At 45.9% G+C, this 25,359-nt stretch overlaps 1 protein-coding gene across 1 annotated transcript in view; it reads right to left on the bottom strand.

The window, feature by feature from the left end:
* The window catches only part of IQCE (IQ motif containing E), a 38,249-nt gene that overhangs the window by 6,890 nt on the left and 6,000 nt on the right, over positions 1–25,359 (bottom strand). Inside the window, exons 4-18 of the mRNA XM_083711534.1 lie at positions 25,190–25,330; positions 24,636–24,770; positions 24,048–24,118; positions 21,035–21,148; positions 20,128–20,178; positions 18,682–18,752; positions 17,024–17,096; positions 16,411–16,460; positions 9,685–9,836; positions 6,825–6,880; positions 5,648–5,829; positions 4,353–4,455; positions 2,333–2,497; positions 1,566–1,589; positions 934–1,056 (exon numbers count right to left, since the gene is read on the bottom strand). Coding sequence (XP_083567660.1) covers positions 934–1,056; positions 1,566–1,589; positions 2,333–2,497; positions 4,353–4,455; positions 5,648–5,829; positions 6,825–6,880; positions 9,685–9,836; positions 16,411–16,460; positions 17,024–17,096; positions 18,682–18,752; positions 20,128–20,178; positions 21,035–21,148; positions 24,048–24,118; positions 24,636–24,770; positions 25,190–25,330 — 1,511 coding nt within the window. The remainder of the gene's footprint in view (positions 1–933; positions 1,057–1,565; positions 1,590–2,332; positions 2,498–4,352; positions 4,456–5,647; positions 5,830–6,824; positions 6,881–9,684; positions 9,837–16,410; positions 16,461–17,023; positions 17,097–18,681; positions 18,753–20,127; positions 20,179–21,034; positions 21,149–24,047; positions 24,119–24,635; positions 24,771–25,189; positions 25,331–25,359) is intronic.

Consider the following 25,359-nt stretch of genomic DNA (forward strand, 5'->3'; position numbering starts at 1 on the left):
CCAGGCAACTGAGGTGTCCGAGTGGGGGGGGGGAGAGGAAAAAAGGCTTTTATGTCCTGTTTGTGGGCTGCCTAGAAGCATCTGGTTGGCCATGGGCTGGACTAGATGGACCTTTGGACGGATCCAGACCTTTGGCTCTTCTCCTGTTAAAAGGCCAGCTTGCCCTCCTGGGGAAGTGGGGAAATGTCAACAATAAAATAGTAAACTGGCTTGATAGAGACGCGGGATAAATTTGTTCATATTTGTTTTAAACTAAATCTGTGTGGTTTGATTTTATTATTAAAAGGTAAATAAAGATAAGAAGCAAAGCAAAGCCTACAGTTGAAGTTCCAGCATTAAAGCAGGGCTAGAGTGTGGGACACGGGTGGCGCTGTGGGTTAAACCACAGAGCCTAGGGCTTGCCGATCAGAAGGTCGGCAGTTCAAATCCCTGCGACAGGGTGAGCTCCCATTGCTCGGTCTCTGCTCCTGCCAACCTAGCAGTTTGAAAGCACCTCAAAGTGCAAGTAGATAAATAGGTACCGCTCCGGCAGGAAGGTAAATGGCGTTTCCGTGTGCTGCTCTGGTTCGCCAGAAGCGGCTTAGTCATGCTAGCCACATGACCCAGAAGCTGTACGCCGGCTCCCTCGGCCAATAAAGCAAGATGAGCACCACAACCCCAGAGTCGTCCGCGACTGGACCTAATGGTCAGGGGTCCCTTTACCTTTACTAGAGCTTGGGACAGTGTCCTCAAAGCAACTAACATGAGTTTGACCAAACTGTGAGAGGCAGCGGAAGACAGGAGTGCCTGGCGTGCTCTGGTCCATGGGGTCACAAAGAGTCGGACACAACTAAATGACTACACAACAACAAAAGAGCTTGGGATCCTGTTCCTTTGCCCTGCAAACCATCTGCGTATCAGGGGAAAACATACTGCGGCTGCACCTCTACTTGCCCTGATAGTTGCCTTGTGTCCTGTTTGAGGCACGCTGGGAGAGTTTCGCACTTGTGCGTTAATTGATAATAGTTTCTGCCGAGCCAAGTGTCCCCTGAAAGCTGCCTGGAGCACAACAACCGCCTGAGAGAGAGCACAGGGGGAGAGAATAATGGATGTTAAGTCCCTTTTTAAGATGGCAGCTACACATTCCATGCACAGCCCCAGGAAGAAATTGTGTTCTAGTAAAGGACTATTTTCTTGGCTCTATAAAGTATTCCTGCCAATCAAAAGGCAAGCTGAACTACTGATCTCCAATTCAAAAGTTGGTCCCGGCCAATGAAAGATAAAAGAAACCTACTTATGCACAGGTTTATTGGGAAATTCACATACAATCAAATCTGCTGAATGAAATCACATCTCAGCAGCTAACATTTCATTGGCAGGGCTACATTAAGGTATTGGGTCTCCAACTGCCCATTAGACTTTGCCACTAATATGAACATGTTTCGAGGTGATGCAAATTGCAGAAAAACTGCACAAGACCTGAATGACTGAGAACAGAAGCAATTGAAACTATTAGTTGTAGGCCTGCAACCATTAGATTAACCTTAAAAAAATCAATTCAACTAAGAAGAGTTTACATTACTCACCTCATCCAGTGCAGCCCTGTCAATCTGAAATGGATAAACATTGGACAGAAATGAGGCCTTTTCCATTCTTTTAAGCTAAACTTGGTCATTCTACTTTTGGATTTGGTGTATGCCCCAGTGCTCAGAGGCTCATCAAACATTTTGCGATTTATATCACTACAATTATTTATACCTTGCTTTTGCGAACAATGTGTTCCAAAGCAGCTTGTGAGGAAATGCACAAACACAACAATAAAAGAGATTAAACGTATACTGATCTTAGATTGAGTCCAAGTCGTATTCCCACCCGGTGTAATTCATATTCCTTGGTATTATCTGAGCAGTTATGTATGACCATGGGACTTATGTGGAGTCAAGCCACTGGTCCACCTAGCCAAGTCTGGCCAACTCTGACTGGCAGTGGCTCTCCACGGTCTCAGACAAGGGTATAATGCCTGCCTCTCCTCCAGGACATCTTTGTAGATGGAGCGGGGGGGGGGGGGCCTTCTGCATGAAAAGTGTGAGGCTCTGGTAATGATTTAAAGCCCATTTGCTATATCCAGCATCCTTAACAACTGCCCTGTACAAGTACAGAAATCAGGAGTGGATGGCTTTTGTTTTTAAAGGATAGATTTGAAAGCATGTTGGCATTTGAGTGGTGAGGAGGTGCAGAGTCTCACATGCCAAAGGGTGTCACTATCATCCCGGTTTCTCCCATCCTCCGATTTCTGTACTCTTCTGCTCCAAAAATATGCCTCCCCCTCCCTTTGTAGCTGAAAGAGCATCACCTTGGTGTGGTAGGCCTTCCATTGTCTCTGGATGACCCGAGCAGCTTGTTCTTTCCTGTGATGCTCAGGAGAGCATGGAGGGGAGCACTCCAAATCTGAACCTCTGAACTTTAGCATGCATGCTGGATTCAACGGTCGCCAGCTGGGCTGACATTTCTGCAGGCCCTTAAAATAACATTGGAGAAAGTATGAATGGAGAAGCGGAAATCCAGAGGAATGGTGATTGCTGCTGTCAAAGGGACAGCTTGGAGGAATGGAATGCTAGCACCAATGAGCAACTGATTGTGCCAGTGCTGAAAAAAACAAACGTTTTCATTGTAACACACACACACAAAACCTTAAAAAGGTAAAGGACCCCTGACAGTTAAGTCCAGTTGCGAACGACTCTGGGGTTGCGGCGCTCATCTTGCTTTACTGGCCAAGGGAGCCAGCGTTTGTCTGCAGACAGTTTTTCCAGGTCATGTGGCCAGCATAACTAAGCTTCTGGCGAAACCAGAGCAGCGCACAGAAATGCTGTTTACCTTCCCGCCGGAGCGGTACCTATTTATCTACTTGCACTTTGACGTGCTTTCGAACTGCTAGGTTGGCAGGAGCAGGGACCGAGCAACAGGAGCTCACCCCGTTGCGGGGAATCGAACCGCCGACCTTCCAATCAGCAAGCCCAAGAGGCTCTGTGGTTTAGACCACAGTGCTAGCCGCGTCCACACAAAACCTTAAAAAGCCCCATAAACCTCTCAGATAAGTGAAAGGTTGGCATGCTGACCAGTTCACTTGACTACTATTCAGGAAATTTTTGAATTATATAGAAAGAATGGTTTGTTCCTAGCTCAATGGTAGTTCTGAGTCACGCACTGAGTGAGGCACCTTCTTTGGAGCCTACTCTCTATTCTTCATGGTTCAGGAGTTGGGGGTCCACAAAAAATATGGAGCAGTGCCAAAGGAGGACTCTCTCCGCAGTGACTAAGAATTAGTACGTATCTGTTTGGACACACTTGGTTCTTTCTGTTCAGATGCAACACTAAGCCATAGTTTGATGGAGGGGTGGGAAATAGTTCCAGCTGTTGGGCCAGATCATTCCTCTCACACATCCTGCTGGTCAACTGACAGGTGGGCAGGATCCAGGTCAAGCCTTTACCTGGCAGGTGGGCATGGCTTGGCTGAAATAGCCTTACAGCCCCAATTAGGCCTATAAGTGGAGGTTTGCCATCCCTGGTGTAGTGTTTCATAAATGAGCTTGCTTGAGTCTTGGGCTTGCATGCTCACTCCTTCCACCCTTCTCCTCTGATGCAGGCATGAGAAGATAGGTAAGCACCTGCTTCCTGGCTTAAACTTGTTGCAGCTTCTCATTATGTCTAAACCAGGAACAGCAGTTAGTTTGTAAGAATGAAGGGGGGAGGGGTAGAGACATATGCAAGAAGCAAGAAATTGGAAGGATCAACAAATGAATGAGGGAAAAGAAGTCATGCAAACATGGAGGAAGAATGTGGCAAAGAACTGAAGGAGCACAATACGGAAAGAAAGGATTGGGACAATGAGAGAGTTAGTGGGGGAGAAGAGGAAGGTGTAGATGGAGAGAAAGAGAGGATAACTGCCAATTCCAAGCACTGTGAGAGCCAAGGCAAAAAGATGGCGTTGTCTTTCAGTACAGAGGACTTTTCTGCTATTAACAAATCAGTGAAGGAACAAGTGAGGACAGAGATTTCCCAGCCAAGTTACCAGCAATTAAGTGTTCTGTCTCCACTCACATCCCTAAGCTACACATTTCCTCCAAGCCAGCCTTAGCTATTAGGAGGTCATACATCATTCTCCTTTAGCCACCTAGAGTAAGAATATAAAAGGCTCCCCCCGCCTTTCTTTCATACCCATAAACATAAAATCCAATACTTGGCTGGAGGAAGGGTTTAGGAGGGATGCAGTCTCTGAAATCCATGCCAAACAGCCTGCACAGAAGTTTCAACAGAAGTCAATTAATATTAGGTGACCTGCTGTACCAAACATATCGAACTGTGGTTTTTTTTACCTGGTTGGGAGGTTCTGTGACATCAATTCCAGCCAGCCTACAGTTTGCTTCTTGGTTTCCCTCCAATTCTCCCACCTTCTCTGTCAGCTTCTGGATTTCTTCCCTGCAGAAGTACAAAACAAATCATTTGCACAGAGTTTCCAGTTCCACAGAAATCTGAAACCTGCAGGCGCCTCTACAGAGCACACAATGCAATGAGTTGTTTGGGGTGTCTACTTTTGGAGGGGTGCACCAAGGAAGTAGCACGTGCAACATCATGAATGGATCCTGAGGCACACCACTTGGATCTTGTGAATCTTCCAGTGCAGCAGGAGATTGGGGGAGGTTGGAGTAACTTGCAGAAGGACCCCTGAAGCAAAACCAGGCAGGGCAACTGCTCTGATCCTCAAAGCAGAGGGAGGGAAGAAATCCTGCTACATTCAGTCCCATGTTCAAAGTGAGGGTGCACGGCCACCACCTAGCCACAAACCTCTAACTCGCCAGCGGAGTCTTGCAAGAAAGAAGATGGGGGTAACAGCTCAACAACCTCAGGGATTTGCCAAGAAATTGACAACGAAAGGACATGGTGCTAACAGGTCAACAGCCTTGACTGTGCCGAAATGGGAACATTTTGCCAGCTCTGCTGATAGCGCTTCTGGGCCAGAGTCACATTTGCTATGAAGTCATGCTCTTGCGCAACTCCTGCTAAGTCTCTTTTGCAACTCCTTGTGGGTCCGATTCTGCACAGGCTCCACCAACTTGTCAAGGTTGTGGAGGAGGAACGACAATCATCCTGTGAGTAAGGAAGGCAGGTCTGGCGCCACTTTTGTTTTACTTCTGGCACCAGATCAAGACGTGGTTGTTCTTGCAGGCGTTCATGATTCATTGATTGTGCAGATGAAAACGGTAATAAGAAACCACTTTTGTCGTTGTGCGGTTTTTAGCATTATCTGCTCTGCATAACAATGAAATTGTTGTTTATAACCTGCATTTGTGTACCCTGCTCCTGAGATCAATATGATATACTGTATAGGGCAGGCTACAAAGATTTTTAAATAAACAAACACACTTACAACTTCAGGTATTTGCTAGCAAATCTGGCTTTTGCACATATTTGCTGTAAGGAAAGCAGCATTCTTAGGGCCTGGATTTTTTTTAAGCACTTTTTAATTTACACTGGGGGAAATGGCCAAATTAAAAATGCAGAAAGATTCTTGCACAGAGCACCAAAAGATATTCACATACATATGACTATACCACCCAAGACTGCAACCAAAGGCAGCTGCGCTGTTTCTGGCGATACCTAGAGACTTAACTCTTTAGCAGCCAGTTGGTTCTGAAGGACGTCCTTTTGGCCTTTCAGCTTGTTCACTAGTCTGCGAAGATGCTCACGTTCTTCCGGAGGGCCACCTTCCTCAGCAGCTGACTGACCCAACTGGGTGAGCAACGATGAAGTGCTACTTTCTGAAAGCCTGCCATTCTGCATCTCATCCATTTTCTGGAAATATGGAAAGGGAAAAGAGTGAGGCACATTATAGCAGTCTCCTGATCTAGGGGCACACAAAACCCTGTCCTGGTGTGCAGAAATCATCTGTGGTCGTAGAACATTCAACCAGTGGCAACCACCAGCGCAATGCTCCAGAACAGCCATTCTCCACCTTAGGTCCCCAGGTATTGTTGGACTACAACTCCCACTGGCCATGCTTGGCTAGGAATGATGGGAGTTGTAGTCCAACAACATCTTGGTACCCAAGGTTGAGAAAGGCTGCTCTAGAGATTCAAGAAGTTTCTGTGGCTAAGAGAGGGTTGACAACTGAAGCTGCTTATAATCTAGACTCTCCTCTCAAATCATCACCACCATAAGCACTTTCTACAAATAACTTTTGTGATTTTGGAACTAATCCAAGTGCTTACTCTGCACCAGGGGGACCGGAAATGTCCAGGCCTTTCCACCCAGCCCTGGAGACTCTCCCCAAATCTTGCCCCATCTTCTCAGGCCACCTCCCACACCAGCCCTATACTATGCCCTCCTTGGGTGCCCTTGTTTGCCTGCCTGGGGATGTGTGATGATGCCTCTTGGTTGCCTGGATGGAAAATGCTTCTCTCTCGCTTTTGCATGGCTGAAGTGTAGGTGAGAGATGCATCTCTTGCTGTGGCCACCTCTGCACCTGGCCAGGTTCACTGCTGGCATGCGGCTCCCAAGGAGGTTGTACAAAAGGGGATACATCCCTTGAGTTTCTCAGCCTTGTCCTACGTAGTCTAGTCAACGAAGATGCCCAGTGACCCCCGAACAACTGCTCGGTAATGGTAATGCTCACATCCTAAAAATACGCCAATTAGCATCTCTCTCACACACACAAACACCTATATAAGCAAGTTCCTTGGGTCTAGTCTCTTTGCAATAGACTGAAGCAAATGGACCAAGGGGTTCAGCAACTGCAACTGTTTCTTTCCCAGCAGCGCTAAGATAGCGATCGGGCTCCCATCACTCACTTTCTCCAGCCTTGAAATCCGCCGAACCAGCCTCTGTCTGCTCCACTCAGTGTAATCTGGAGGAAAGTTAACAAGGTTTTCGAAGTGGAAGTCAGATTGCGAGAGACACAAATCCCCGAAAGGAGAGGCCCACCAAGCTGCAGGGCATCCGAGAGACGCTATTTATAAAAGCCGGAGCAGCAGATTAATCTTGAGATGTTTTGACATCCAATCAAGCTGCCTCTTGTTGGCTGAAGCTCAGGTGGGGCAAGGGAGCGACATGCCCCGTGTGCAAAAATGGACAAAATACCAGATAGTGTATTGGCAGCTATTAAGGCAGCCGTCTCTGGTAGTGCACTTGCTTTGGCAGGAAATAGTTAAGCAGGTTTTTGAGATGGGAGAAGAAAAGCAAGGCATCAGCCTGCACTGAGGGTTGGGTAGGGGCCAGCCCATGAAACTGCTTTTGTCTGCTCCCTGGTTGCCCTGATCATTTCTGGCTTCACAAAAGCTTGTTTTCCTATGTTCCTGTTTGGACTCCCATCCACCCTACGTTAAGAACAGTCTGGTCAATTATGCTCTGATTTGCTCAGAGCTGTAAACAGCCGTCAGGACAGAGCCAAGAACAGAGCCAGAAGTCAATGCTGAAGGACATGACTTCTTCAGTGTAAAGTATGTGGGGATGGTGAGGGGAGAGACTCCACTAGGTAAGGCCTCGTTCCACCTGCCTTGCCCCACCCTCCGGCCCTAGGAGTCCTCATAAGGGAGCTGTTCTTGGAGGAAGAACTGTGAAGGGAGAGACTCCATTAGGCAAGGCCTCCTTCCACCTGCCTTGCTCCACGCTCTGCTTCTCAATGTGTATTGTATTGTTTTATGTACTGTGGCTTGCCGTTGTTTTATTGATTATAGTTTAGAAATTATTGTAACTATTGAGTGGACTTGTGTTTAACTTTTATATGTTGATATTATTATTTTATACTTTTCTAATGATTGTTGAATGTTACTTTTTTGATGGAGGTTGCCTATTTTAAAGTTACGTTTTATTATCACATTTTTGTACTGCATTAGATTGTTATAAGATGTACATTTTTTGTTTCTTTAGCTTGTAAACCACCTTGAGTATTGTAAGAAAGAAAGGCGGTATACAAATTAAAAATGATGATGATGACAGAGGTCTATGAGATACTGCCTGGCATAGAAAGAGTGGGCCCTGAGAAGTTTTTCTCCCTCGTAATGCTGTAACCTGGGGCCATCCCATAAAACGGAATGCTGGAAGATTCAGGACAGGCGAAAGGAAAGTGCTTCTTCACACAGCGCATAGTTTAACCAAGGAATTTGCTCCTCCAAGAGGTAGTGATGGCTGCCAACTTGGATGGCTTTAAAAGAGGATTAGGCAAATTCCTTGGGGATAAGGCTATCAATGGCTACTAGCCACGATGGCAAGGTTTTACCTCCACTGGCACAGGCAGGATGCCACTGAATGGCTGTTACTGTGATTGGCAGATGGGGAGAGTGTGGCTGCTGCCCCCAGGGCCTGCTTGGCCATTTCCAATAGGCATCTGGACTAGATGGTCCTTTGCCCTGTCCCAGCAGCCAAGCTCTTAAGCACATAGGTAAAGGTAAAGGGTAAAGGGACCCCTGAAAGTTAAGTCCAGTTGCAAACGACTCTGGGGTTGCGGCACTCATCTCACTTTACAGGCTGAGGGAGCTGGCATTTGTCTGCTCTGCAGACAGTTTTTCTGGGCCATGTGGCCAGCAGGACTAAGCCACTTCTGGCGCAATGGAACACTGACACCAGAGCAGTGAACGGAAACGTCATATACCTTCCCGCTGGAGCAGTACCTGTTTATCTACTTGCACTGGTATGCTTTCAAACTGCTAGGTTGGCAGGAGCTGGGACAGAGCAACGGGAGCTCACTCTGCCGCGGGGATTCGAACCGCCAACCTTTTGATCAGCAAGCCCAAGGCTCAGTGGTTTAGACCACAGCACCACCCGCGTCCCTTAAGGGCATAACCAGGAGTCAAATAAGGACAGCGCACCAGAGCCAGGAAAACTGGAAGTACCCAGGCAAAGTCTGAGTCCAAACAGAGCCTTTCTTTGCTCCTTCTCCCTAAAAGTCTACTTGAAAGACCGTATTCCCTTGTACGAAGCTGCCCGGGCTCTGAGACCTTCCCACCACCCTCACAGGCATGTTTGGTGGGGATGCAGGATTTGGCCTTCTTGCTAGCTGCTCCCAGATTCTCGAACTCCTTCCCTAGAGAAGCTAGACTGGCTCCCTCCCTGCTGTCCTTCCGCCAGCAGGTGAAGATCTTTCTTGTTCCAAGAGGCTTTTTGGCAACTGACTGCTTTTAATGAAAGGGATGGTGCTGTGCTGTTGTTATTGTAATGATCTGTATGTTTTCAACAGCTCTTTTAATATATTTATGTAGTTTTAATTCTATCAATGTTTAATTGTTTTTGAATGTCATCTTTTCTCTATGTTGTTGGTGGTTCTTGTAAGCTGCCTTGAGTCCCGTAAGGGAAAAGGCGGGATAGTAGTAATAGTAGTAATAATAATAATAATAATAATAATAATAATAATAATAATAATGGTAACATATGTCATAATAGCCAGTCTGGACAGACAACACTTGACCTAACCCTCCAGACTACAATCCTGCTGGCTCATCACACAAGGCAGCCATGCCAAAGAGCTGAGGGGCTCCCAGTTTTAACCACAGCAGCTCATGACAGATTCTCCCTGGGGGTTGGAGGTTTCGCATGCCCAGACGCTTCCACTTGCAGAGACCTGGGCGGGGGCCACCGCATGAGGACCACAGCACTGCAACCCACTCCTCTTTTACACAACAGAATCAAAACAGTTGGTATTCTCGAGAAACTTACTCTTTGCTCTGCCGGAGGCAGGGGAGCTGCTCATTGCGTGCTCTAGGTCTGCTTTCAGCTTCCGGTTCTCATCCTGCAGCTCTTTGATGCTCCTAGATAACTGCAGGATGGCAGCGTTCAGCACCTTCTGCTGTTTGCTCTCGGGAGGGGACCTGTGTGTGGAAATGGTGGGAAGGAACAGCTGTAGCCAAGACTGAAAATGCAGGGGGGCGGCGGCATCTAACTAGACTTGGGATCAACAAGCTGACTTGACTCTTAGATGGGATGTATGCACAAGCAACAGTGCAGCAGCACAGCGACCAATGGCAAACATGCCCCCTGATTATTTTCACACTAAGGAGATTTGAGAGCCAGTGCAGTGAAGCATACAGAGTAATGGATTCAGTATACAGTGTACAGGATCAAATCCACACCAAGCCATCCAATTTTCAGGGTGGCATTGGGCCAGTTATGCTCTATCAGGTCATTACAATATTGTACTCATTTTATTTATTGATTTATTAAATTTGCATCCCTCCCCCCCCCCAAAGGATTAGCTCCAAGTGCTATGCCTTGTGTTCCTTAGAGGAAAAGACAGTCTACTTATGCATTTATTTTATTGTTGGGGAGTTGTCACTGATAGGACATTAACAACAACAACCAGCGACTCAGGCAGGAGCTCGAACTATCAGGAAGCTGTTTAGATTCAGGAAAATCAGTAGAATGCAGGACAAGGCAGCATTCAGGGACATGCTTCTATCTTGCACCTTAAATCGTACATTACAAAGTCAGCCCTGTAAATGGCCTGGTGCCCCTATACCTGCTTTATGGCATGCAGAACTATCCAGGGATACGAAGGGAAAAATAAATTCTTGCTTTTGTTCTGCCTTCACCATCCTGGTGCCCTCCAGATGTTTTGAAATAGATGGCTGTGCCAGCTGGGGCTGCTGCAGGTTGTAATCCAACAACATCTGGAGGGCAAAGGCTGCTCAGCTTATTGGGGAGCCAACGGGATGCATCACAACAGCTGAAGTTGGGAGATGGTTCATCCGAAACTTTTGTCCCTTGCAAGGAAAAGTGGCCTCTCAGTTAAGTAGCTTTCTGCTTGCAGATAAGAGTTGCTTGTCTCCTGCTGCTGTGTCTCATATTGAGAACAGACTTTATAACACTTTGTATGTGCAGAATATCGTTTAATGATAAAATTATACTGTTTCCAGATTGGGGCTTCCAGCTCGTGAGCACACCGTAAATTTCATTTTAAATATGTGTATCAGATTCGGATGGGGGGAGGGGAAAGCCAGGATACTGAAGGCTGAGAAGGGAAAGTCCTTTCTCTGGAGGTTGCCCTTGATGAAATCATTAGGAACTGCTCACCTCAAAAGTGATACACAACACAAGCCAAAGAAATGAAAAAGTGTAATGGCTTCAACTTAAAACTGAGCCCAAGCAACAGCTGTATCAACAAATGTGCTGCTGAGCTCAGATGAATCCTGCATCTCTTTCGGACAACTTCAAGTCAAAATCCTTTTGCGGACGCCACCTCATAGCTGGATAGACCTCTGCTTGTGATTTTAATTCTTGCAGCACCCAGAGCTCTCCTGCTCTCTCAAGGCCATTTTTCCCTTCCTGCTCCTCATGCTTGGAACAGCCTCCCAGAATACCTCCTTCTTCCTTCAAACTGTCCCTCAAAATGCCACCTTCCCCCCCCAATTCCTTTGGAAATAAACAACAACTCTGGTCCTCACACTAGGAATGAATATATGTAACTGTAGCAATAAGAGATTTCAATGGGTTGGAGGGAATAATCATGTTAGCCTCTTTCAGCACAAACAACCAAAAGTCTTGCGGCACCTTAAAGACTAAAGCATCTATTATGCCATGAAAAGCTTCCATTCATTTCGCGGGATGCCAGATGGAAGTCCATAAAAGCTTATGCTCCAAGTCTCTGATGAAATAGCTGCATGTCCTTCCTCTCTTTACCCCAGCCTCCATTTCCCTCCCAAGTCAAATTGTAGGTTTTAAATTCACTGGGGCAGGAGCCTGTCCTCCTGTACTGTGCAAAGCACAGCACACATTGCTGGTAACAAGGGGCAGTATAGAGCAGTGGTTAGAGTGCTGGACTAGGGCCTAGGAGCCCAGGGTTCAGCTATGAAGCAAACAGGGTGATCTTGGGCTAATCACAATCTCTCTCTGCCCAACATACCTCACAGGGTTGTTATGAGGATAACATGGAGAGGGGGAGAGCCTTCGGTTACATATGCTTCAGGTTACAGACTCTGCTAACCCAGAAATAGTACCTTGGGTTTAGAACTTCGCTTCAGGATGCTAACGGAAATTGTGCTCCAGTGGTGCAGCAGGAGGCCCCATTAGCTAAAGTGGTGCTTCAGGTTAAGAACAGTTTCAGGTTAAGAACGGACCTCCGGAACGAATTAAGTACTTAACACGAGGTACCACTGTATTACACAGTTCTTAATCCCCCCCCCCCCTTAGGGACACGGCCGCCGCTGTGGGTTAAACCACAGAGCCTAGGACTTGCCGATCAGAAGGTCAGCAGTTCGAATCCCCGTGACGGGGTGAGCTCCTGTTGCTCGGTCCCAGCTCCTGCCAACCTAGCAGTTCGAAAGCACGTCAAAGTGCAAGTAGATAAATAGGTACTGCTCCGGCGGGAAGGTAAACGGCGTTTCCATGCACTGCTCTGGTTCGCCAGAAGCGGCTTAGTCATGCTGGCCACATGACCCGGAAGCTGTACACAGGCTCCCTTCGGCCAATAAAGCGAGATGAGTGTCGCAACCCCAGAGTCGGTCACGGCTGGACCTAATGGTCAGGGGTCCCTTTATCTTTACCTTTAATCCCCCCTTGTTCCAACAAAGTGTGGGAGCAGAGGTGGGTGCAGTTGATGAATCTATTATTTACACCTGAGATAAAAACGCTGGTCCTAAAAGCCTCTCAAGCCTTTCAGAGGTCCAGTCTGGAATCCCCACCCTTGAATCTTTTCAATGGTCTTACTTTGATTTTAGTCAAGTTAGCGGCATTCAAGACACAGAATAACGTTAATCTTACTAGACGTCTTCTCCACGCTACCTTGAGCTTCACAATCCTCCATTCTTCCTCCAATTGCACAGACCTCTCTCTCTCTCTCTCGCCTCTTCCTTCAGAACTTCCAACATTTTCTTCCTCCTCTGGATCTTTTCACCTGATGTCTATAGTATCTGGGCAACTTTTAGAGTTAAGAGTCTTTTTTTCTAGGAACAGGAATTCCTGCTAGCATTCACCTCCAATCCGGCTCCCCAAACACTCAAGTTACAGAAACACTCCTTTTTACCAAGGGCTCAGGGTTTGAAAAAGGAACAACAACAAAATAAGTGCTTATTCTACTTTCAAAACTATCTCCATTTCTCTTTCTTTCTCTGTTTCTGCATGTGGGTGTTAAGTGCTCTTCTCAAGACTGGGTTGCTTTGCTCTGCATTATTGTTCTCCCTCATTGCGAGAAGCAAAGCTACAGGGAACAAGGCAGAGGGCCTTCTTGGTGGTGGCGCCTGCCCTGTGGAACTACCTGACATTTAGAAGACATCTGAAGGCAGCCCTCTTCAGGGAAGTTTTTAATGTGTGACATTTTAATGTATTTTTTATCTTTGTTGGAAGCCGCCCAGAGTGGCTGGAGAAACCCAGCCAGATGGGCAGGGGTACTATCTATCTATCTATCTATCTATCTATCTTTCACAATACCCATTACAAATGAGGCTGTCTTATCATGGGCCAGATTATCTGTCTATCCCAGGGGTAGGCAACCTAAGGCCCGTAAGCCGGATGTGGTTTAATCACCTTCTAAATCCGGCCCGTGGACAGTCTGGGAATCAGCATGTTTTCACATGAGTAGAATGTGTCCTTTTATTTAAATTGCATCTCTGGGTTATTTCTGGGGCATAGGAATTCGTTCATTCCCCCCCCCCCCAACACCCAAAATATAGTCCAGCCTCCCACATGGTCTCCCACAGTTGAAAAAGGTTGCTGACCCCTGGTCCATCCAGTAAGAACACAACACAACACCTGGATCAGACGGAAAGCCGCTCTAGTCCTGCATCCCCACAGGGGAACCAGATGAGCAGGATAGCATTTTTCTGCTCATATCCTTCAGCAACTGGAATTCAGAACTGGAGCTTCATTGCCTCCAGTACTGAAGACAACACAGCCTTATGACTTGTAGCTATTTGTCTAATCCTCTTTCAAAGCTATTCAGGCTGACAGCCATCACTACATGGCAGCAAACTCCACTGCTTAACTATGCACCGTGGGCAATCATAAAATCAGAGAATGATATGGCACCGGAAGGGACCCTGAGGATCATCTTGTCCAACCCCCTGCAATGCAGGAATATGCAGCTGCCCCATATGAGGATTGAACCTAGTAGTGTCTACTCGGATGGGCAGCAGCTTGGAAGGGATTCCTTCTCCAGCACCGGCTGCCTGAGCCCTTGTACGTGGAGAAGCTAGGGACTGGATCCAGGAGACATTTTGCATGCAAACTTGTAGTCTTATCACTGGTCGTGGTCCCTTCTGGGTTAACCTAAAGTTCTGCATGGTGAATGCAGACTAAAAATCACCGCTAGATACTTCAGTTTGATTGAAGTGACAGCCCAGAACCTTAAGCCATTGATTTGCCCCCTTCAGGGAAGCTGGGATTGAGGCAGGACATGGAGTTTGTATGTATGTGTCAGTATATATACAACTTGGGAGTTTGTATGTATATGTCAGTATGTGTATTTGCAAGTGCTCAAGGTGAGATGAGAGGGAGGCACAGAGAAGTGATGCATGTATGTGTAGCCGGGAGATTATGAAAAGCTGGTAAGTGGATTTAGGTGGGGGGAACTGCAACCCGCTAGACTGAACCAAAGGTGTGGTAGAAATGTGGCATTGGTGGAAGAATCACATAACATGGATTTGGGAACCTTCATTCAGTGGAAAAAAAGATAAATGCTATTTCCACCACATTTATACAGAAGCGTTCCCTTAATCTACCCTCTTTTGCAATGTGCTTCAGATCTGGGCGCAGGATGTGCACCCCTGACCCCCCAGATCGACTAACCTGGGATATTCCCAAACTTCTTGGCGCAGATTAAACTGGTACCCACTTGCTTAGAGGCTTGTTGCAAGCATGGCATGTTTTTAACAATATTTAACTACCCTAAGGGTAGAGGGAGGAATAATTGTACAGGACTTGATACTCTGCCCCAAAGGCTGGAGGTGCTGCCCATGTCCTAGAGAAGGGGTAGTGAATCAGAGGCCCTCCATATGTTGTTGGACTACAATTCCCATCATCCCTTGCTATTGGCCATGCTGTCTGGGGCTGATGGGAGCTGAGAGCCACAGGTTCCCCATGCTGGTCCTAGAGCTTCAATTGTTTCCAAGACATGGGTAGATCAAAATTTCCTGTATGTTTCCAATCTTTTCTCTTTTCGTAAGCATGTGGACTGGAAACATGTATTTATTTTTAACCAATGAAAAAATGAGAACCTCAAGTTTCCACATCAATACTTATAATTAAGCCTGCAGAATACATAGAGAGCCCTGACTGTGGGATTATTTTTTGTTGGAAGGTATATAATTTCCATGACACATTCACCTGAGAACGCTTAAATGACTAGATGACTACACAGGAATCCTATCAATTTCTAAAGGCATCCTTCGTTGGGGTCAGGACGAGGGATTATTTGCTTAAATTAAAGGCTATCTCAGAATTCTGCTTCACTGCTTTTGATTGTTTTCAAATGGTTTACAACTTGATCCTGCTATGCAATATATTTTCCTGTTCCATAGGAACATGTTCTTAAAATTTAACTTGATAATAATCCAGTGGAAAGGAAGTAGGTAATTTCAAAATGGTTTAGCTACAGCCTGAAGTGCTTTCACTGGAGCTTGGCAAATAAGGTGCAGTAAAATCAATAGGGCTTATAGGATCAGGGAGGGTACTGACTTCAGTGTGACTTGAGCCTCAATCTTAAAAGTAAATCCTACTTATTTCAAGGTACCCATTTCTACCTAAGCAGGTATCAAGGCTGCAGCCTTAATTACCTTAAATTTAATTGCCTCATGAGCTGGAATGCCAGCCAACCAACTAGGTTTTAGCCTTTAAGAGGCCATTGTCTTGACTTAAGAGTACAGTTTTCATAATATGAGGATGTGAACTTAAAACTGCAACGCAAAGGTCAGAAACTGCAGTTCTCTGCCTAATTTCACGAGACTCCTGAATTAATTTCAAAAGCCCTCTGCAAGTTCACACCTCTGACAAGAGTAACCTGTTCTTCCCCCCAGCAGCCCATTAAGTGGGACGAAAGAGAGAGACAGCAAAGGGAATGTCAAAAAGAAAGAGAAAGGGCAGCCCCACCCACTATTGACTCTGGCCCCACCCACTTCCGGCTTCTGCTCCACCCCTTATTAGCATACAGCCCTTGGCAGATTACCTCAGAGATATCGTCAGAAATATGCTTCCCCACCCCTGCTTTACCTGGTGACATACCTTAGTAGGAAATACCTTCAACAAACTTCCTTTTCTCTTTAGTTGGAAACAATGAAACATAGGTAGGACATGAAAGATCCATCGTTGGGGAAAGAAACCCAAAACAACGTCTAAGTGATGAGATTTTTTTTTAAAGCTCTTAACATCTTCTCACTTCACCGCTATTAGTGAAGTATAAAAATTAGCGAGCAAAAACTTATACACATGCATACAGCCCCGAAGAAATAAACGTACTTTCGTTGCACCGTCTTCGATTTTGCCAGTAGGGTTTGGAGTCGCTGGATCTGTAAAAGGATGGCTTGCGTTAGCAGGGAGACAGAGCAAGGACCAAGGTGCGAAGGAAGTGGCTTCATAAGCATTTGCTACCAAGTTGCATCAGGTGGGCGAAAAGGAGCGAAGGAGAGCAGGAAGATAGGATGGTGACACTCTGGTAACTAAGAAGTTGCACCGTGAAATCAACTAGGAAGCCTTGCAATTTTGCAGAGGGTTCCCAGAGCACAGCTCTGGCATCGTCTGTGGCCATCTAAGTCTGCATCGCCGTATCTGGGTGTGCATACCTCTCAGGTTGCACAATGCTTTTCTGGCACCCCTATACATCACAGCCCTAAGAAACTGTTTGGGTTGCCCATGTAACAGAGAAGCATTTTCTCCATGGTGAAATTCTGTTGTAAGAAATGCATGAGATCCAGCAGCACGAACAATGGACATGTTTACCCATCATCCATTGGGAGGGAAACAAGGAGAGCCCATTTGGGACACAGAATCCAAACCTATGTTGGTTCCAGCTTTTTATTGAAAGTTTCTAATTATGTTCTCTCCCTTTAGCACGAGCAAAAGAAAAATGTACCTCCTCGTAATAGGTCTGCAGGGCAATTTTCATTTCTTCCACATTAGTGCTTTTCACATCTGTCTGGAGTTTGCTTTTTAGCGATAGAAAACACACATTAGAAAAATAAAAGATGCGGAAACTGGCAGAACAGAAGAAGAGACATAAATTAAGCATGAACATTTGTTAATGGTGAAGGCAGCAGGAATTCCTTTTTCGCCCCTTACTGTAAAACAAAATTACCACCAATAGTACTGATCATAACCAATATTTCTGGTTGCTTTAAGAGGGCTTTTGGAAAATTTCTCTGGGGGGCAGATGCTACCACCAACTGGCCTGTCATCTCCCTGGTCTAGTCTACTGACTTGCACTAGATTCTCGTAGACAATGTGCGAGGCCACCAGGCCACTCAGGCTGCCCTGAAGAACCAAAGCACATCACACTTGTAAGAGGATGTTCCCATTCTTCTCCAGCAACTGCATTTTCATATAATTCATGGCTGCCAGAAATGGAGCAATCATTCGTGGGGCGATCTATATTTCAGCAGCATCAGAGAAAGTCCACTTGCTCCTGAACAGGATTGCTGTGGCCATAGCATCTGCCTCCAACACATAATGGTTTTGCCATCTCCCTCTGCCCGGCACAATACAATCTTCAATGCAAGCACCATGCTTGGGAACCTTAGCATCATAAGGACTGCCTCCTCCCCTATGAATGCTTAGAACTTCAACAGAGGCCCTGCTCTACAACCCACAAGTGGTTTTGCCATAGCAGGTGTGCAAACAAGGCCTTCCCACTGGTGGTGTGCACTGTGAAACCCTTTGCCCTGGAATGCCTAATTGGTTCCCACCCCCTCAGGACGAGATGCTGTTTTTGCAGGATGCTTTGGGCCTCTATGGTAACTATCTGTTTCAGATGGGGGGGGGGGTTGGCGTCGCACGGACGTGGTGTCACAAAACCAGGAGGAGCCAAACATGGCGCCAGCACGGCTTCAATGGTTGGCGGCTCCTCCTCTCTACCTCCTCCAGCTGCTATTGGGGGGAGAGGATGGCTTCCCCCCAAAATTATGGGGCGGGGCAAAATAACTCAGCTCCTAGGAGATAGCGCCCCTGATCTGCTCAGTCCTCTCATGGGCTTCGCTCCTGGTTTAGCTCAATTTTGCTTGCTGGTATTGTCATTTTAGGGACGCAGGTGGCGCTGTGGGTTAAAGCCTCAGCGCCTAGGACTTGCCGATCGAAAGGTCGGTGGTTTGAATCCCTGCGGCGGGGTGCGCTCCCGCTGCTCGGTCCCAGCGCCTGCCAACCTAGCAGTTCAAAAGCACCTCCAGGTGCAAGTAGATAAATAGGGACCGCTTACCAGCGGGAAGGTAAACGGCGTTTCCGTGTGCGGCTCTGGCTCGCCAGAGCAGCGATGTCACGCTGGCCACGTGACCCGGAAGTGTCTCCGGACAGCGCTGGCCCCTGGCCTCTTAAGTGAGATGGGCGCACAACCCCAGAGTCTGTCAAGACTGGCCCGTACGGGCAGGGGTACCTTTACCTTTACCTTATTGTCATTTTATGACACCTATGTTTTCAATATGCTTTTGTAACTGATTTATTGCTAGCAACCTTGAACTTCTGTAAGGATGGAAAAGCAGAGTGAAAACTATTAAATGAACAAACAGATGGAATTTGGCATACTTAATAGTGTTGTCTTTCTCCTTGCACTGCTGCTCCAGTTTAAGGATCTTCTGCTTCAATCCGTTAAGCATCTGTCAAAGAGAAAGCACACAGGGCCTCTCCTGAAGCACAGGTTGCCTAAGACATTGTGCGTACACAGTTCACCATTTGCCTGTGCTGCCTACAAACCCATGAGAGGCAGGGCAGTCTCAGCAAAAGGCAGGTCAATATGAACCTCCTGAGACAAAGGGATCAACTGGGAATACAACAAAATAAAGGAAAGGAAAACAGAAACCACATTTCCCTCTTTCCCCAGCATCCTCTTCTCTAGGTGCTGTGTCTTGGTCTCATTATCTATTTTCCTGACCTTCGATACAACCTTTATGCTGTTGACCTTTAGCTCTGCTGTTCTTCACTCAACCTTTCCATTCCTCTCTTGCCTCAATCTCTGCTGCTTTCTTCACCACCTCTCATTGGACGGGTGCCCATTTCCCTCAAGCTTAGCTGTACTAAAATGGAGCTGTTTTCTTCTTGCTTATCAGCCCTTTTTAACCTCACACTGATAATCTGGTTCTCTGTTCTCCTCCTTCCTTTTTTTATTTTTTTAAAAAGCCATTCTCTTCCTTTTTCTGCTGATGTCCAGGCTCTTGCCAGGTCTTGTCTTTTCAACCACTTAATACATCTGGCATTTTCTCTTTCCTTTTTACAGACACTGCCAACACTTTAATCCACCCTCTTATTATTTTCTCCTTTGATTATTGCAATTCTTCTCTTGTTGGTCTTTCTACGCCAACTCTTAGGCCACTTCACTCTACCATAACATGCTGCTGCTAGTTTGGTATTTTCTGTTTCAATCCTATTATTTTGTGCCATTCTCCTTGCTGGCTCCCCCCCCCCCCCCCCACGTATTGTATAAGCCTCTTGCGTTTACTTCTGAACATCTTAATGGTCCTGCCCCACCTTCTTTCCCTAGATGCTTTTCCTTGGACCCTTTGCTCTGCTACTCTTCTAGTTTTGTGCCCCATTGCCTTCTCTATTCCCTGCCTGTTTCTCTCTGCATCTCCCCAGGACTCAAATTAGCCTTTCACCTGACACCTACCTCTCTTCCGCCTTAGAACATCCATTCATCCTGGCATATTCTGGCCTCTCCTGCCTACTTACTTGATCTTCCTCTTTAACGTTTCTTGTCTTTATTCTTTGGCTGCAAGCCTAGAGGAAGGTTCTGTGTTCATTTTTGTAGCGTGCTTTGCAATTTAGGGCAATTTAATAAACCGAGTTCCGAATCCAGATGCAAGCACATCCACATTAAAAACAAAAGAAAACCTTCTGGCATTTCATGAGCACTTTCACCTTGTGTACTGTAATACACAGTTTAGCCACTTGGTCACTCTACAAACCCAGTATGTTCTGGTCCACCAACAATTCTTAAGCTAGAAAGAAAGATAGGGAAAAGAGAAGGCTCAATACCGAGCTGGTATCATTTTTCTGCTCTGTCCGCATCCAGCCAAATTCAGACCACTGTAAAAACAAGAACATTAACATTATTCACTATTCACAAGGTGTTTCATGAACCCAAGTGCTTTGCACAAGATAAAAAGTGAAGATGGACCTTTTTAATAGCAGTTCATGTCCTTTTATTGTGATCCTCACACAAAAAATTATTTATCCCCAACTTGCAGATTTGAGGGGAGTGGGGTGGCTGAGGCTAAAAATAGAAATTGGCTTGCCTAAGATCATCTAGTGAGATCACGGCAGAGGAAAAATTTGAACCAGGCACCTTCCTGGGTCAAAATTCAGCCATCATGCTTCTAGCTCTCACTGACAAACTTTCACTATGTTCCTCAAGCTGTCATCCTCCAGACTATCTGGCTATAAATAGACCAAGGTATGGTCTGAGGGCACATGATGCAGCTCTCTCTGTGAAGCAAAGCAGGTCTGGTCACTGCCTGGATGAGACACTAGGTGCCTGCTGCCTTGAGTCCGATGGTGAAAGGAAGTAGGAAGTGAAATAAATTTTTAAAGGGCAAAAATGTACCCAGAGTTGTGCAACTGGAATCTTTAATTTTGTATTCTTATTTTTAACAGGGCACCCATTATATATTTTTTGGGGTGTAAAGTTTATTATTATTTTTATTTCATTATATAATGTATCTAAAACAGTAAGCACCCATTACAACAGTAAAGCGGGCATTTCTCCCTATCCTACAACTGTACAAAAAAACCCAACAAATACTACAGACAGACAATACTGTGCCTTCCTTGCCCCAGTTAGGAAGTATTTTCCTTGTCCTGTTTAGAAAACCAAGAGCGAAGTGAATAGATTCAAACATTCTCCCTTAACTGCACTTTTTTTACCCAGGAGCGCACAACTCACCCTGGAGGGATCCAGCAGCTGCTCAATCTGTTTGTCCTTCCGGTTATTTTCCTCTTCGAGTCGCCGAAGCTTGGTTTTCATCCGATCTGCTTCACTTTTCTGGGCTTGTATTGTCTGTAACAAAGAGGGTTTGTGTGCACTACTTGTGCTGACTTAAGAGGAGCACAGCCGGATCAGGCCCATGGCCCATCTAGTGTAAGGTTACCAGATTTTTGGAAACTTTGGTCAACTTTAGGAAAATATTTAAGAATGAATAATGAGTTTGATACCATCGACCATAACATCCTTCTGGACCGTCTTGAGGGGCTGGGAGCTGGGGGCACTGTCCTACAGTGGTTCCGCTCCTTCCTCCTGGGCCGTGTTCAGAAAGTGGTGATGGGGGATGAGTGTTCAGACCCCTGGGCTCTCACTTGTGGGGTACCTCAGGGTTCTGTCCTCTCCCCCATGCTTTTCAATATTTACATGCAGCCACTGGGAGAGATCATCAGGAGGTTTGGGCTGGGTGTTCATCAGTATGCGGATGATACCCAGCTCTACCTCTCTTTTAAATCAGAACCAGTGAGGGCAGTGAAGGTCCTGTGTGAGTGTCTGGAGGCGGTTGGAGGATGGATGGCGGCTAACAGATTGAGGTTGAATCCTGACAAGACAGAAGTACTGTTTCTGGGGGACAGGAGGTGGGCAGGTGTGGAGGATTCCCTGGTCCTGAATGGGGTAACTGTGCCCCTGAAGGACCAGGTGCGCAGCCTGGGAGTCATTTTGGACTCACAGCTGTCCATTGAGGCACAGGTCAAATCTGTGTCCAGGACAGCTGTTTACCAGCTCCATCTGGTACGTAGGCTGAGACCCTATCTGCCTGCGGACTGTCTCGCCAGAGTGGTGCATGCTATGGTTATCTCCCGCTTGGACTACTGCAATGCACTCTACATGGGGCTACCTTTGAAGGTGACTCGGAAACTACAACTATTCCAGAATGCGGCAGCTAGACTGGTGACTGGGAGCGGCCGCCGAGACCATATAACACCGGTCTTGAAAGACCTACATTGGCTCCCAGTATGTTTCCGAGCAAATTCAAAGTGTTGGTGCTGACCTTTAAAGCCCTAAACGGCCTTGGTCCAGTATACCTGAAGGAGCGTCTCCACCCCCATCATTCTGCCCGGACGCTGAGGTACAGCGCCGAGGGCCTTCTGGCGGTTCCCTCATTGTGAGAAGCGAAGCTACAGGGAACCAGGCAGAGGGCCTTCTCGGTAGTGGCGCCCACCCTGTGGAACGCCCTTCCAGCAGATGTCAAAGCGATAAACAACTACCTGACATTCAGAAGACATCTTAAGGCAGCCCTGTTCAGGGAAGTTTTTAACGTGTGATATTTTACTGTATTTTTGGTTTTTATGGAAGCCGCCCAGAATGGCTGGGGAGGCCCAGCCAGATGGGCGGGGTATAAATAATAAATTAATAATAATAATAATAATAATAATAATAATAATAATAATAATAATTAATGAGGTATAAGTACTGATGTTTAAGTTTGGATAAGTCAAAACTGATTTTTAAAATGGTCTAAATTAAATGAAAATAAGGTTTGCAAAAATAAATTGAGGAAATGGAAGAAAGAAGAAAAGTAAAATAACAACATGTTAGAATAAATTATTAAGTTAAAGTTGAAATAAGATAAGGATTTGCTGAGCTGATAATTTAAATTGGAATACAAGAAGGGGAGGTGTGAGGAGGTCTGAGAAATAAGTTAAAAGAAAATAAGTAATTGAAATTTTATGTGTTTTTAATTGTTTTTAAGTTTTGTATTTTTGTATTTTTGTTACTTTTTGTCTATTTTTGTTTTTGTATGGTTTTTGAAAATGCTAATAAATATTCATTTAAAAAGAAAAGGTTACCAGATTTTTTTCAATGAATCCAGGGACACTTTTCAACTTCAGTTGAATTCAGTGGATTTTGTCAGGGGACTGATTTGTAAATCCGGGGACTGTCCCCGGGAAACGGGGACGCCTGGTAACCTTAATCTAGTCCAGCATCCTGTTCTCACAGCAATCTCCCCTCCTGCAGTTTCCAGCCACTGGCATTCACAGCCACACTGCCTCTGACAGTGGAGCCAGAACATCCATTCCGACAAATTTCTCCTTGTAGCTCCATGGTAAATAAACATCGGTGACATTCTTCCTTTTGCATTTGTTTGTTGTTGTTTTTTTACAAATGCAAAACAGAACTGCCAGCCCCCAGATCTCAAAAATCAGAACAGAACAAACTAACAGAGAGAGTAGATGAAGCAATAACCCCCCCACACACAATTCTTCACCCAGGCTCCCTGCCCTGCGCAGCATCCTTCCCCCATTCCCACAGCTCCATCTCGCTTCCTCCACTGTGCCAGAAGGCCTTCCATGCAACCAGGGAATGGGAAACTGGAGATGATGTGCTAAATGACAAGGCAGTGGAATTCAGAATATTAGGTCAAGGAATACGGAAGTAGAAGGCAATCAGGAAGGGAAGGTAGTGCAGCCGAAACAGGGACCCTGGGTGGGAAACCCAGCTAGATGGGCTGGGTATTAATAATAATAATAATAATAATAATAATAATAATAATAATAATTGGAGCCCAATTACTAGCCCCTCCTGGAAATCCTGCCAGCAGCTGTTCAGTTCCTGAGCAGATACTCCCTAGAGATTTGAAGATTTCTTTGCATCCATTAAGACCAAACTCCCCGCCCCCCATTACAACTGAGAGTCTTCAGAAACTGCATTTTGCATGGTGCAGCGACGGAGGCATCAAGTCAAGATATGCTTGTTTCTTCAGGCCTATGAAAATGGCTGAAGTAAGACCTAAGGTGCTGCTGGATTTCCTTTTGACTTTGCTTAAAAACAAAACAACCTACTTCATGTATATTGTCGATTTTCTGATCACTGTACTAGTGCATGCATTTTATAAAATATTGCGTACCACCCTGGACACCTTTGGGTTGAAAGGTGCAATCGAAAAAAATAAATATGTAGAGTTTGTGATTCATACCTTCTTTAATTCAATTATCTCATCGTACATATCTTCTTTTTCTTTGTAGTCTGGAGTTCCAGGGATGTAGCCTGGAAAAGATGATCCCCAAATAAATAAATGGGAGCCGAAAGGAATGGTAGAAATATTCCAAGACTGCAATGACTTCCTGTCCATTATAAAAACCCCAGAAAACAACAGAGACAGTTGCTTTTTACAATTTGTGCAAGTTTAAAAAGATGCACCTGTTGCAAACTCACTGGAGCATTTACCTTTAATTAAAATTGTATACCACTGATATTTGCTATTGCACCTGAACTTATTGTCATTGAAAGTTTACTTGCAATGTTTTAGTTGAGATTCCTGCATTGCAGGGGGTTGGACTAGATGACCCTTGGGGTCCCTTCCAACCCTACAATCCTTTGATTCTAAGAATTTATCTATGTCACAAGTTTATTGACGGGCACCGCAGGACCAAAACAGATTTTCCTTGCTTCAGAAGTCCTTGAAAGCACACGAAGGTTTTCTCAAGGTTAAGCTACCCTGAAATGCAACCTGTTCGCCATTACGGATCATTTTTAAGCTGCTATTCCCTTTTTGTGAACTCACCGCTGCCGGCAGAGCGAGCATGTTTTGGCTTCTTCATGCCCAAAGCTTCCTTCAGATACTCTGGTGTGCTGCCAGGGAGAGCGGTCAGCACAGGACCCACGTCAGGGTCCGACTTTGTCTGGTTCATCCAAGCACCTAGTGAAAGGGCAAGGGGAGAACGCAGCAGAGTTGACGGCGCACATATCTGAATTGCTAGAGAAAGACAAAAGCAGCACAGCCCAGGAGGTGTGAAGGTTGTGAAGTGGCTGCCATGTTAGCAGTGCTGAAAAAGTGGCAAGTCACAGTAACCGGACAAAGCAACGTGTAATCTACATGCGGCAAGAACAGAGCTGGCAGAGGTGATGCGTCATTGTATGCCGAAGCAACTGATATTCAAAGGTAACAGAAGAACCCCTAGGTCACTTGGCAGGAGCCCATTGGCAGGAGCTCCTCCCACCTCGGATACTCTTTTTTACCTTCACGGCATGGGAAAGAGATATATTGCCCTTGTTCCCACATCTCAAAGATTATGCAATAAGAAGCTTGTAGAAGGAACTGATTTTGCATGTGGATACCTTGCTTGAACGATCCGTGCCACAGCTGCCTTGATGCTTTAACCAAGGGGATTTCAAAGTGCTTACTGTCTGTGCCCTTCAAGGTTCTCAGAAATCCAGTCTTTTTAGAATGGAAACATGTGCTAGAGGTGTATGGAGACTCTGAGGCAAGAAAAAAAAAACCCTGTCAG

This window comes from Podarcis gaigeae, assembly GCF_964106915.1.
Source record: "Podarcis gaigeae genome assembly, chromosome: 14".
NCBI lineage: Eukaryota > Metazoa > Chordata > Lepidosauria > Squamata > Lacertidae > Podarcis > Podarcis gaigeae.